General features: G+C 46.3%; 1 protein-coding gene across 2 annotated transcripts in view; it reads left to right on the top strand.

The window, feature by feature from the left end:
- The window catches only part of CFDP1 (craniofacial development protein 1), a 61182-nt gene that overhangs the window by 15567 nt on the left and 31939 nt on the right, over positions 1–13676 (top strand). The window contains exon 5 of one of the 2 annotated variants that reach the window (XM_062499979.1): positions 963–1059. In XM_062499979.1, coding sequence (XP_062355963.1) covers positions 963–1059 — 97 coding nt within the window. Of the gene's footprint in view, positions 1–962; positions 1068–13676 lie in introns of both variants that reach the window. The other variant, XM_062499978.1, reaches the window with a different exon arrangement.

Here is a 13676-nt window from a genome sequence, read left to right as displayed (position 1 = left end):
CTAGATCAGGGATGAGCCTGCCCATCCTTGCTGGAGCAGATGCAGCCAGAGGCCCAGGCTGCAGGAGGGTGAGATGAAGGATTGTTTCTTCTGTGCTGACTGAGCTGTGGGTCAGGCTGCCTCTGTGCCCATAGAGCTGCAGAGCCCTGGAGAGGCTCACAGGCTTGTGCTCCATGGGAACAAAATTGTTAGCTTGGCAAATCAGGGCAACCTCATTAAGAGCTACTGCGAGCGTGAAAAGCGTGTTGCTGGAGGCAGGTCATGGTAAATGAGGGGGCTAAAGTAGCTGGGATTGTCTAACAATTAATTATTGAGTGGTTTTCTAGAGATTCTTTCTCATGTTTATAATTCATTCCCTGCTGTAGATGCCATATTGATTTATAATTTTTTGAAGTTCAATATTTTGCACCCTCGGGGCCTCAAACAAAAATTAACTAGAAAATGAGAGTGAATTTCTACATTCTGCCTTGTCAGAGCTTTCTCTCTGTTGCCAGTTTCTGTGCTCTGGTTTGGGTTGCAGATGTTGCCAAGCCTGTGTGCTGTGGGGCTGTGAGACGTGGGTGGCAGAAGAACTGCCTCACTGACCAACAAATAGGAAAATCAAGAGCCCAATTAAGAGCCTGGAATTGCCCCCAGTGACCTGAGGAGAGCATTTAGTAGCTGCTAGTGAGATGGGCCTGTTTGAATGAATAAGCATTCCAGTTTGTTGGAAGGAAAAAATCCCCTCCTCCCCCAGCTCTAATTAGCTACTCTTTTTTCTGCCATGAATGTAGAGGGTTTGTTACTGGAATGAAATGTTAACAAGATGTGTGTTCTTCAGCTTGCAGCTGGTAAAGGTGATCTCTGTGCAGGGGATGTGAAGACTCTTGTACCTGTTTTCTGTGTTTCCTTGATGGATCTTTGATTTTACTGTTGAGTGCAGGTCTTCCTTACCCTCTGGTTTCTCTCTTTTCCTCCAACAGGGTGACTAAAGAAGTGGACTCAAACTCAAAAGAAGCTAAATCTTTTCTGAAGCAGCAAGAGAAACTGCAGTCAGCAGCTCCAGCTTCCTTGCCGACAGTCTCAGGGTGAGTCTGGGATTTGCCTGCCCAGGTGTGGACTCGTAGTGAAAAAGATGGCACTTGAGCCCTTCGTTCAGGCTCTGCAGTATTTAATGGGTGTTTCTTTTCTGCAGGATTTTAGTGGGAGCAACACTAGGCCTGAAAGGTGTGATGATTTGGGCTGGAGGGAAGCAGGGGAAGCAACCTGTGAGTTCCAGTGACTCACTTCATAGGTTCAGGCTCAAAGTTTTTAATACTCACAAATCATTCATCCTAGTAAGGAAATAAATAGTGGTTTGACAGTCTCAAGCAGCCTGATGAAATTGCAGGTAGCCAAGGAACATGCCTGAGATTGCCTGCAGTTCCTCAGACAGGTGCTTCTCAGTGCTATAAAAGGCCATGTCAGGGTGGGCTGTGGCGTCTTAGAGACTTTGGTTGAGCATTTAAATGAGAGATGTTTTTGCCTCTTTGATGTTCTCTAATGTCATTTTGATGTGGATTTGTCACTTTTCTGTTCAAGCTCTAGCACCTAATTCTGAGATTATCATAATGCTTGTCAAAGATACAAGGAGGTTGGGTCCCCTGTGTATCTGACATGCCAGTCTGGTTCTTGATGAGCTTGGGAGATCACCAGCTTTTTAGGAGTGGAGGAGATGCTTCTGTGTTCCAGTGATGATTTTTATTTAAGTCAGTTATTTGTATTTATATTTGAAAGACATAAGCTGCATATGATTCGATCACACAGAAACAATACCCATTAAATAAATTCATTGTCCTTCCCATCTGCTTAAAGCAATTCTCCAGTGTGAGTTAAGACTGCCTTTCCCTGAGATGCTGTTATTCCGTTGTTGCAGCTAGATTGTCACTCATTTTTCCAGCTAAGTGTTGCATAGCTTGTACTTAGCTCAGGGTAGTGAAAGCATAGTGTGTGTATGTGCATGACCCTTGACAGCTGCTGTTCTCTGAGCTGAATGAAGGCATAGATGAGCATAGTCTTCATGCTCTTGTTCAGACTGCACAAGGGTTCGTCTCTGCTGAGCTCATTAATTGTAACTTAAGTGTTGTGTACAGGGTTTTGTGCTGGAAAACTTGCCTTGTGTTGGGCTGGCATTCTTTGTGCAGTTTTGGTGGCCAAAGTTTGTTCAAGTGGCATCTGAAGCTGGGGCAGCTCCCTAGTATGCACACTGCTGGTGGTCCCATGTTTTCAAACCTGTCTTTCAGTTTCCCCAGCAATTGCCCTGCTGTTCTGAGTGCAGGCAGGTTTGGCAGCCCACTGGGAAAGCTCCAGGGGCTGTTCACCTTCCAGTTCAGCAGAGATCCATGTTTCCTCCTGTGTCTTACAGGCCCAGGGGAGGAGCTGGGTGGCCAGTGCAGCCTAGTCATTACTATGCTTTTGCTGGAGCTTGGATTGCTCAGGACTAATATCCACAGCTCAGTTTGAGCTAATGTTGCAGATACCTGAAGAATTTGCATCAAATATGGAAAAAAGTGGACTAAAAATCAATGTAAGAAATAATGAGTTCAAGGACTTCTTTAACTTTCCTTCAGTGTGATTATTTTGGAAGCAGCTTAATTAGGTCATTGCTCAACTTGTTGATGTGTGATGTCCTACTGACAGTTGCTTGCCCAGAACAAGAGGTGACCTGGCTGTAGAGAAGGATGGGGAAAAATATCCTGGGCTTGTAGGTCTTGTCTTTCTTCAGAGCACCAAACCCCAGTGCAGCACAGCTCCAAATGCCTTCCCTTTCACAACCCTCCTGCAGCATATCCTGGCTTTGTGCAGGGACCCTATGACAGGAACAGCAGTGGTGTTTGGATCAATGTGTGGAACAGCCCAGCTCTCTTGCTGCTTTAGCAGGAGGTTCTCTGGGGCAATCTGACCAGCATGGGCCCTCTGATCTGAGAGTGCTCCAGGGAGTCTTGGACTAGTATCCGAGACTGATCCCTGAGACTGCCAGCAAACTTGCTTGCCTTTGGACTTAGGAAGATGCTTCCAGCTGGGAAGCCAGCCAGGGTATTTTCAGGTGAGAAAATTACTAGCAGGCTTGTGGTATTCCTTAAAGCCAGAGGCAAGCCCCATATGTTAAGCAAATTACAAAGGTCACGTTTGAGACTTGAGCCAAGCTATCCAAACTCTGCTGCTCTGGAGCAAAGAGCCATAAGCCTTGGTGACATGCCAGAGCAGTGCTTGGAGACTGACAGAGCCTGCCATAGCCTGACAGTTCTTTGCACCTTTTGTCTAATTAAAAATAGAGGTTTTGGGGGAAAGGGTACATTTTCCTGTATGTATTATGGGAGAGCCCCAGTCTATTACCAGAAGGCAGTAAAAAACGTGATCTTGGGATCTTAGATGTGCCTATGGACACCCACTGTGCTGTGAGCCATTGTCAGCCCCCAGGAGCTTTGTCAGCTATTAAAAAAGAAAAAAAAAGCCTTGCCCTGTGTGCAGGGAATTTGAGCAGCTAAGAGTGGCCTCTCCATCTGGCTTTTCTTCCTTCACCTTGCAAGCAGCATGCATTATTTCTGAATGCAGCCAACCTACCCTGCATTTATTGGATTTCCCTTCTCTAAACAGACAGAAGTAATCCAGAAAAGCAATGGTCACAAAACCAAACATCCGGCTCCACGTCTCCATGTTATAAACCCTTGCAAACTGACTGGTCCAGGGGAGGGGATGTTTGGGGCTGAAAGTGCATTTCCTGAATGTGTTTAACATCCATACCGGATGTGCTATAAAAAGCTAGATTTGTGCTTGTGAGGGACATGGGGGTGGTTGGAGGAGAATAACTTAAACACTTGGCTGTAATTAAAGCCAGGACTACAAAACAACCCTCCCAGTTCTCTCAGCAGGCTTTGCTAGAAAGGTCAGAAACCTTTGGTTCCCAGGGATGTGATGGTTTCCCAGCCTTCACAGTATTCCCATCGTGTCCCCCTGTGACACACAGCTAGGCAGTGTTCTGTCAGCAGTGGGTATTGGTTTGTTGGAGAGGTTTGGGTTGTGATACTCTGTTCCATTTGTTTCTGTTGTGCTCTTGGGTTCTGTTGGGCTCTTGCTGATGCCATCAGAGGTATCAGATGTGAGGGGACCCACTGATCCTTCTCACTAGCAGCCCCAATAAATGGGTGGAAGGCTCCCAGCATCTAAAAAAAAGCCCTCAACCCACCCAGCTATGCCTTTTGGTCTGTGTGTTTTAGAGCTTATTTCCTATCCTTAACCATTGCTCCAGGACCTTTTGGGGAAAGCAGGAGTAGATCCTAGCTGTAATGAAATGCATGACCTGTTGAAGGGGTCAGTGGACATTCCTGGTACTCCAAGAAATGTTTTTTGCCCTCTCCCAAGGCCAGACAGGACTTGTGAGCAGGGTCCATCGTCTCTGCACTAGTAATCCCATTTTACAAGCAGCATTTCATATTCAGAAGATGTTAAAGCAAATTAAATCCTCCAAGCAGCTTACTGCAAAATGACTCTGTGCATGTAGTTGTGAGACTCGACAGGGGGTTGAGCTCCAGGCTGGGAAAGCCCTACACCGACCCAGCCCTGTGGTGGGAGCAGCTGCAGTCTGCCCATCGGTCCTTGGCACTTGTCAAAGCACAGTGCCATTGCACAGGGAACTGTGCTGCTGTAGCAGTCCTGAAAATGTAGTTGGTGGGTTTTATTTGAGATTCTCTTCTAGGCAGCTGTTTCTACACAGCCTGAACAGGAGGCAGGAAGAAAAAGAGAGGTTTCTCACTGGCTTTGTTCTTGCTTTTGCTTATTACCAAAACCATTTGTAATTAAACGTGGACTTGCTCACTCAGCCCAGCTGTTGCTGTTCTGTTTGATCCTGCCTGAAATTACAGTGGTGGATGTTTGACCTCCTAGGCCTTTTCATGCCTTGTAGGCTGGTATAAACACCGGGTACAATTTGCCTTTGAAGCAGGCAGGCACTGCTCCCACAGAGTTCAGGAGGTGCTGTGCTTGCTGACCCCCAGGCTGCATTGGGACTGCAAGGGTTTGGACCTCAGTACAAGACCCAGCAGGAAGAGGCACTGCAGGAAAGCTCTGACCCTGAGAACACATACTTGCCCTGAACAAAGAAAGCCAGATAAACTCCAGCCTGTTCATGATGGATGCCTTCCTCCCAAAGCCTACAGTAGAGCAGTTCACATGGACTGGCTATTAAATGGTATGAAAAGCTTCAGGCCTTTTCTTTCAGAAATAATTTACTCTGCTACATGCTAATGTTGGAGTAGAGGGACTCCAGGAGGAAGACATCTGTCTATGGCTTCTCTCCCACCTTCGGTGTGCAAGAGGAGCTGAGGTGGCAATCTTTGTGGGTGGATAGGGATGGTGGGAGAACCTGCTGCATGTTTGCAGCATCTTGACGTGTTACTGTAATTTCTAAGCTGACTTTCCTCTCCAGCCTGGCCCCTCCTAGGAGCTACTTTGCATCCAAAGCTTTTTCTTGCAAAAGATGCTCTTTCTGCATGAGTTGGCTGTATCCCTTTGCTAGTATGACCAACACTAGTTACTTGAGATCAGGTTACTTGGACACTGGTGAGACAGGCACAGACTCTCAGTTTTTGGAATCTTCAGGTGATCCAGAGCAAGGGCTGCAGTACTTGCCTCTCTTGCATGCAATTTCATGTCACAGCAATCCAATGGGCTTTTATTCCTCAGAAAGCATGAATTTACAGTCTTCAGCTCAGTGTTAACTGCGAACAATTATTTAGCTAAAACTCTGGGACATTTTTCTTGTACAGGATGAGTAATAATGCCAGTAATCAAGACCTGTGGGGTAGGTGGAGGTAGGGTTTTATCAGTAGTTGCTTAAGCACTTGAATAGTTCTGCTCTTCCTAGTGAACTCAAAGCTTCCCATCTTTCTCCTGCTCTTCCCTTAATGTGCTCCAGAGAGTGCTGTTCTCTCAGACGGAGAGATCCAGCCCCTTGCACCACAGCCAAACGTCTGGGTGTAATAGTGTATGACTTACTTTCTGTGGATATGATGAACCAGCTAGGGGCAATATTCCATGCCCTAGAGTTAGTTTTACTTATTTCCTATTCATATGCTTTTGTTGTGAAAGATTAAATGTGGCAATATCTGTTCCAAGTAAATAATTTCTCTTTTGGTCTTAGATCCCTTATTGTTATTAACTTCATTTTAATTATTCATTGTTAGTGTCTGTCTACTCTTTTGCACATATCCACTCCATTGAGTCAATGTGGTAACGTGGTTAGGTGAGTTTCTAGAATAATATAATTTTATTTGCTAGTGAAACTGAAATTAATTACTCTATAGGAATTAATGTGGAAAGGTGTTTGTATGTGTCAGGAAGGGGAAGTTTGCCGTTGGAAAAAATGTTCAATGTTGAAGTGTTTTCATCACCCATAGTAAATAAGATACTGATTGCTGCTCACTTGTAAATCATGTGAAACACCTCATCCTCTGAGCATCTGCCTCCCCTCTTGAAGTCAGAGTCATGTGAAATGAGAACCCACAGCACTGAGGGTGCCCATCTCAGCCAGTGCAGGTTGGCAGCAGTGAGGGCACCCACGGGGGTTTCCCAGCCCAGCTGAGGAGCCAAGTGAGTCTGGCTGTCTGAGCTGTGAGCTGTGGCCACGCTACCTCTGGATCCTGTGCTGGGGACTTCCTGAACAGAAGTCCTTCCTGCAGACAGGCTTATCCAGGGCTGCAGTCACCTCTGAGGCTCAGCTGTGAGTGAGAGAGCTCTGCCATTTTGGGACTTAGCCCCTTTTCTGAACAGTTTTTTCTCCTGAGCTTGTGTTAAACCTATTTTGATAATAAGCAGAGCTCTGCACGTGGGAAGTTTCATACTCACTTCGCAGACTCAAAGCAGAATGTGCACTAAACATCCTTGTTTTGAACTAGTCTCTCAGGAGCAGTTCTTCCTTGTTCTCAGGCTGAATGAGTCAATGCCTTCTACCCTAGCCTCTGTTTTGCAACAGAAATGAATGAGATTCTTTCACTCTGTGCTGTGCTTTCCTGTGGCCGTGCTACCATGCATGCAGTTGTCTTTCTCTGGGGCAATGGCATCTTACTGGAAAGAGGTTTAGCAGTGCCTCTACAGTTCTGTGCCTTACTGCTGTCCTCTGTCTTGATGTGGCTAAGCTGGATCCCTGGGCTGGACTAAGTGGGATCAGCTGTTTCTTTTTCTAGTCTCGTTGGAGGTTCAGCAGAATGGAATCTCAGCTATTTGAGGACTTACTTCTCTAAAGCATCTGTCTTATAAAATAAAAACAACCCCCCACGAGTCTGGGGCCTTTGATAATTCCCCAATGAAAGTTGTGGGGCAGTTTTCCCTTAGGGCAGTACAGGTTTTATGAGGCTTATTTTCATATGCTTTCATCTCTTGGATCATGAACATTTCTCTTTCTCCCTCTGTGAAAATTATTGAGGAAATTAACTGCTAATGGGGAATGAAGCCAGCTTTATTTTTATTCCAGACCTCTTGCAAAGTTGTGAAGGGAAACTCCTATATCTTCCCATGTTGGACTTGCTCTGGTTGGAGCGAGAGGTGAGAAGGGCAGCCTTGCTTTATGGATAAATCATAGGATTGAAGGTGGATGCTTAGAGCTCCTGTTCCCAGTTGTGCCATGCCTTGGGCGTGTCTGCCAAGAAGATTTGTTTCCACTCCTGTTATAGTTTGCTTTTATAGCACTTCTTAGCATATTAACTGAGCTGTGCCATGTCCCTTGAGTGTCTCCCCCGTACCAGATGCTTGAGTTACATCCTCTTGCTTTCCCACACTTGTGTTCCTCCCTTTTTCTCATGTCAAGGAGCAAGTTCAGCTGAATCATTCTTCATAAAATATGAACCAAGTAAGTAAGGCTGCAGTGGTAGTCAGAGTAGACTGATGCTCCCTGCTCTTAGGCAGTCCTGTTGCCCCAGGCTTTTCACACAGTAGTGGCTTCATTCATGGAAAATCTCATACTAGTGGCCTCATTCATGGAAAATCAGCACACCAGTATTTTCCAGCATATTTGTTAGCTGAAACTTTAGCTATCAGCCTTGTGCAGGACTGTATTTAGAAAATGGGCACGCACAGGCTGGCTGGATTAATATCAAGATGTGAAGTCAAGCAATTAGGGTTAGTTACCACCTAATGCCAGCTTTCTCCCTGCCCGCCTGAAAGGAGTTGTTGATGTGACTGAATTCTTGGAGGGTGCTTGGTCTCTCTTCAGAGCTGCAGCCCCTTCAGCTGGCACCAGTCTCTGCCACTGCTCTTTTGTTTGATTCTAGAAAGAGACCAGGAGAAGCTGGTCAGACACACCAAGTGTCTGCCTGGCCCATGGGGATTTTCCTCTGCCATGAGGATGGTTAGGATAGCTGGGATTCACTTCAGCTGTTGCTGTCCTGGTGTGGGGGTAGCAGAGCCCCCCATTTTTTGCAACTGCTCTTACTCCTGCAGAAAAACCGAGCCTCAAGTGAACTAGTGCACAGTCTGAGCTGAAAGGGCACCTTAAACAAGCTCCAGTCTGTCTCAAGCTCTCCAGGGTGCTCTAATCCAGTCTGCCAAGCCATGGAGTACTTTGTTTCCCTATCCAAGGAGTTTCAAAGCCTTACTAATGTGCTGGGTTACAGCCCAGTCCTCTTTGCCCCGGAGCCCTTGCCGTTTTGCTTTTCAGAGTGCATGGTCCTTGAGGCAGTTGCTGTACAGAGGGACCCTCTGCAGAGGCAGATAACCAGTCTTGTGTTGGCAGCAGATGTCCCTCTGGGTGTGCAAGGACGTATGTGACATTCTTGTACCTGCTGAGGCAGGGAGTGGAGGGAACAGATTTGTTTGACATTTCTATTGGAGACCACTCTTTCTCTGGGAATCCCAGGGGAAGATGTATTTTGTGCCATCTCTTCTTGTAGCATCTACTCTTGATTTTTTCCTGTGAGGGTGGTGAGGCCTTAGCACAGGCTGCCCAGAGGAGCTCAGGCTGCCCCATCCCTGGGAGTGTTCAAGGCCAGGTTGGATGGGGCTTGAAGCAGCCTGGCACTGTGGGAGGTGTCCCTGTCCAGGGCAGAGGAGTGGAATGAGATGATCCTTTTTGAGATCCTTTCCATCCCAAGCCATTCTAGCATTGTATGATTATCAGCAAATAATAGAGGATATATATTGGTCTGATCTGACCTTGTGCAAAAGCTTTGATACCCTTTCAAGAGCTCATAACTTCAGTGCTGTTACTAAGAGCCTCCGGCAGCCAGTGGACAATAGTGACGCCTGTTCATGGCCTGACTGCCTGGCTGGAGGACAATGATGGCATTTCTTGAAGTAACAAGTCCTGGGCATGTGCAGGGTTGGATTGTAACACATTCCGCCCCCCCGCCCCCCCCCCCCCCCCCTTTAATCTGCAGGCTTGAGAGCAGCAGGTCTGGGTGCAGCACCCATGAATGCAAGTACAGAGGGAGCTTGCACCTCTTAGAAAATACTGGAAGAAATTAAATGGCTGCCTTTTTAGATGCTTGCCTGTTCTGTCTTGAGGTTGAGTATGCGTCCACTGTATGTTCAGAGGTCGGCTCAGATGCTTGTTTAGCAGCAAGGAGGGGGTTAAAGAGAACTGTGAAGGCTGGCTGATTGCTGCTCATGGCTTTCATAATGCAAAGCCTGTGGGAATTCAGCCGGCTTTGGCTTCATCTCCCCCCACCCCCTCCCCTCTGCTAGAGGCAGGATAACCTTCCTGACTCCTCTGGAGCTGCATCCCTGCCAGTACAGCTTGCCCAGGGAAGCTCTGTGAAAACCCAGCAAAGGTGTGAGCGTGTGAAAGATGAGATTTTTTAACTTTCTTGGGAGAACACTGAAAAAGTAATTTTTCAGCATGGTCGTGCTGTTTCCTTACACTGTGACTGGGATACAGCATGTCTGCCTCTTCATCTGTGACCTGCAGATTTCCCATTGCAGGACGGCTGAGGAAGCAGCTGGTATATGTGATATCTCTAAGTCTCTGGAGACTGGAATGTGGGGATGTCCTTGGCTTTGCCATAGCTTCTGAATGATGTACAGCAAAGTTGTTTAGGCCAGAAAAATATGAAGGTGGTTCAGTAGTGGTTTGTACAGCACTCTGCACACTGACCTGCAGCCAGCACGGTGCTGCGATGTGCACCCTGTGACAAGGGGTTCCATCTGATGTTTGGTATTAGAGAAGTGCTGAACAGACAGTGCAATGCAGAGTCTTCTGTGTAACGTCTGCTTTAAGGACAAGCACTATCATGGTGTTTTTCCTAATGTGTGAAATCCCTTCTCCCTCCCTGCTGTTTGCAATAACCCTTAGGAAAGCTGGAAAGGCTCTCCATTTCCTTTCCCACTCACACGCGTGCATTTGTGAGCCTCGCCAGCACTATTTGGCTATTTGCATTGGGAGGGATTTTCTTCTACTTTCCCAAGTCAAAGAAAAGTGTGTAGCATTTGTTTTGGAAACAAAAACACTTCACGAGAATTACATGACTTCTTCAAACAGATCAGCACAAAACAGGTCATGTGCTTTGGGGTTTGAAGACTGTACAGAATAGCTGTCTCCATCCTTGCTTTACAGTTTCATGGCCATTGCTGTTAACAAGGACCCTTAAGAATCTTTTGAAGGAGTAGTATAGTAGCAGCTTTACAGGTCCTGTGCACAGTCAGGGTGCTTAGCAGCTTTCCAGTGGTCAGTGTTGTGATTTCGGGGCAGGATTTGTATTTTTTATGGGGATAGAATACCTGCACTCAAACAAATGGGGGAGAGTTTTTCATCCTTACTTTTCTCAAAGCTTTTGGAAGTAAAGTTTATTGGTGGATATTAGTAAGAGGTTGTTAGATCATAGCTGCTGAAGGACACTACAGGGCTGTCTATCTTCTACTTCCTTTGTTACAAACAAATGTCTATTGGAAAAAAAGTTTCCTGCTGCCTTCTTCCTTTAGCACTAGGCAGACTGGATGAGAAGCAGGTAACACTGCTGTTACAAGAAGTGCTTTCCTGTCTCTGCATGGCACAGGGATCCTCTGGTCAGCTTTGATACCTTCCTGCTCTACAACCTGCCCTGCTCATGTTGAGCCAGGTCAGCAGGTATTTGTGCTGCTTTGTCCTTAGCTAATGAAGTAGTCTTTAACAAGTATGTGACTCAGTGGCAGGTGTCACACTAGATTATCTGGAGTCAGATCTGTTCTTGAAAAAAAAGGAAGGCTTTGAGTGCCATCCAGACTAAACCAGTACAGACATTTCAGCCTGAAGCAGTTTTGGGCAACATGTACAGCTGTGTTAGGACACAGTGCCTTTATGAGCCCACCCTGGCCTCTTGCTGCTGCTATTTTTATTGAGTAACAATGAAAAAATGCAAACCTTCAGTGTCCTTTGTCAGAGGCTGTGCTTTGCAGGAGGGACTCCAGGCTTTAGCACTTTTTCTAGGTAATTTGAGGCAGAACCGATGGGTTTTTGATGTGTACTGAAGGTATCAAAACTTTTGCTGGAATGGGTGAAAATATTTGGGACCAACTGTCCTGTTAATGTACCCCCTGGAAATGCCCTTAGCCTGGTCCTGATCGCTCTGCTGTGGTTATTGTCTTCATTCATCCTGGCCGTTAAACAGAGAAGTGGAGGCACCCACAGGCTGGCATGCCTGAGGTTACTTGGGAAGCCTGGTTGATGCAATTTCCCAGATCTGAGATTGGCCCTGAGCTTTTGGATTGCCTTTCTTGTAGCTCTTGCTTCCTGTGTAGCCTTTGTGGCTGCTGGGCTAAATACTGTTGCTTTTAGGTGAAAAGTCTTGACTGTGCATGAAAAAATGTTTTCAATAAAACAAAAAAGAAAACAAAAGTCCAAAACCCTCTCTGAAATGGGCATGCCTAACATGGCAGGCCTGCAGACTGGCTCCTCAGTCAACTACTGTCAGCTACAGCCTCTGCCTGGCTGCTAGAGCTGAAGGCCAAAAATGCTCAGGAGTTCATCTGCCTCAGCTCCTGCATGGTGCACTTCTCCCCAGCCACCCCTATGCCAAAACAATGGTCTTTGTTTGGCCTCTCTGGTAAAGAATTGTATCGAATTTTGAGTTCTTCAACTCAAATAAATGAAGAATCCCACCTTTCTTTGAGCTTAGTTAACAGTGGCAGCTAATTGTTGAACAAATAATTTGAAACAGTTACAAATATGCCAGAAACTTCCCAGTTTCAAAAGCTCTGCTTTTGTGGGTCTTATTTAGGTGTCACTGTGGAAAATATTGCAGCTGCCCTTCTTGCTCTCCAGCTCTCTTGAGATGCCTGTCTCTGAATCTGAGGATTCACACAGGCTGATTTATGTCATTTACTGGCTTGACCAAGGGCAAACTCTCCAGCTGTATAGCTGTGGGTGATTCATCTTTCCTCATCCATGGAGATAAATGTCAGGATAGATGTCAACTGTCTGGCTGATGCATGAGTGAATCTGCTTTCATATGTGCACCTTGAGCCAAATGTACACACATGAATTTTTTACTGTTTGTGATAAACCTGGAAATGCAGATTGTGTTGGAGGAAGAGGCCTCTTGGTTTTAAATATTGATACCAATATAACAGGGCTGCGGCTGTGACAATCTGGGAGCCTTGAAGCATTAGCTCAGAGATTATACTGAATGCCATGGGGAATTCAGTGGTGTGTAAAATAAAAGGAAGAGCTTTGCAAACTGGTACCATGCTTCAGATGGAGAAACAACACGTGGGGTCCTCTTGGTCCACAGGCTGTGGGCCTGAAAATGGAACGGATTTAGGCTGAGTCTTTGGAAGAGGCCCATGACAGTTTTTTTATTTACTTTGATTTGTGATGTAACTATAAAGAGAGCAGCTGTCCAGAAACCTAGGCGCCTATGGATTGATTGCTGTGGAGGAAGAGGTGAAGACCCCGTTCCTTGGAGATGCTCAAGGCTTGGGGAGCTGGATGTGGGGGGTCGTCATCATCTCTAGAGTCTCAGTTCAGAGAGTATCAAGTACTTCTGCTGTGTGGTTCTGCATCAGCTAATGAAGTTGAACAGTCATCCAGAAGGCATGCTGAGGGCTGAGAAACTTTTTAAAGTTCTCATCTCTTCATTCCCTTTAGAAGTTTGAGCCATGTGTGGAGCTAATATACAGTCAGACATGCGGAGGTTCCTGCCTATGAAGTTCCTCTTCCCCATCACAGCTTGTGAATAAATTGTAAGAAGTCTGCAGACTCAAGAGCTGGCTCCACACAGAATGTACCCGCCAGTTCTCAGAGGGCTTGCTAGCAAAGGATAGCTTTGTTCAGGGTGAGCTGTGCTGCTTTCAGATCTGAGCTGGTTTTGTGCCTTCCTGTGCCTGGTCTAATCTGCTCTCTCCAAGTGAGATTTGCTGGGCAGTGCCTGTTGAGGCACCTGGGCTGGCTGCACAGCAGTGAGTGGAGGTCTGACACTTTGGGCATTGCAGCTCCACTTACTGCTGTGAAGGTGGTGAGCTGGCTGTAGTTACTTTCTGGCTTTTACATTAACTGGTTGTAATAAGTGTCATCTAAGACATAACTGGTAGTGTCTCCTAATTTAATTTTCACAGGCTGTTCCAGTATAGAATGTAGCTCTTGCTACAAGAAGCCTTCAAAATAAAGGGGTAACTATTGATTAGGGTAGCAGAGAAATATCCTAGCACGACTGGGACTCCTCTGGGCAAGGTACAGCTATGCAGGAGGGGACACC

This window comes from Cinclus cinclus, chromosome 11, assembly GCF_963662255.1.
Source record: "Cinclus cinclus chromosome 11, bCinCin1.1, whole genome shotgun sequence".
Taxonomy (NCBI): domain Eukaryota; kingdom Metazoa; phylum Chordata; class Aves; order Passeriformes; family Cinclidae; genus Cinclus; species Cinclus cinclus.
The sequence above is the reverse complement of the archived record's forward strand: the minus strand, read 5'-3'. Positions and strand labels throughout refer to the sequence as shown.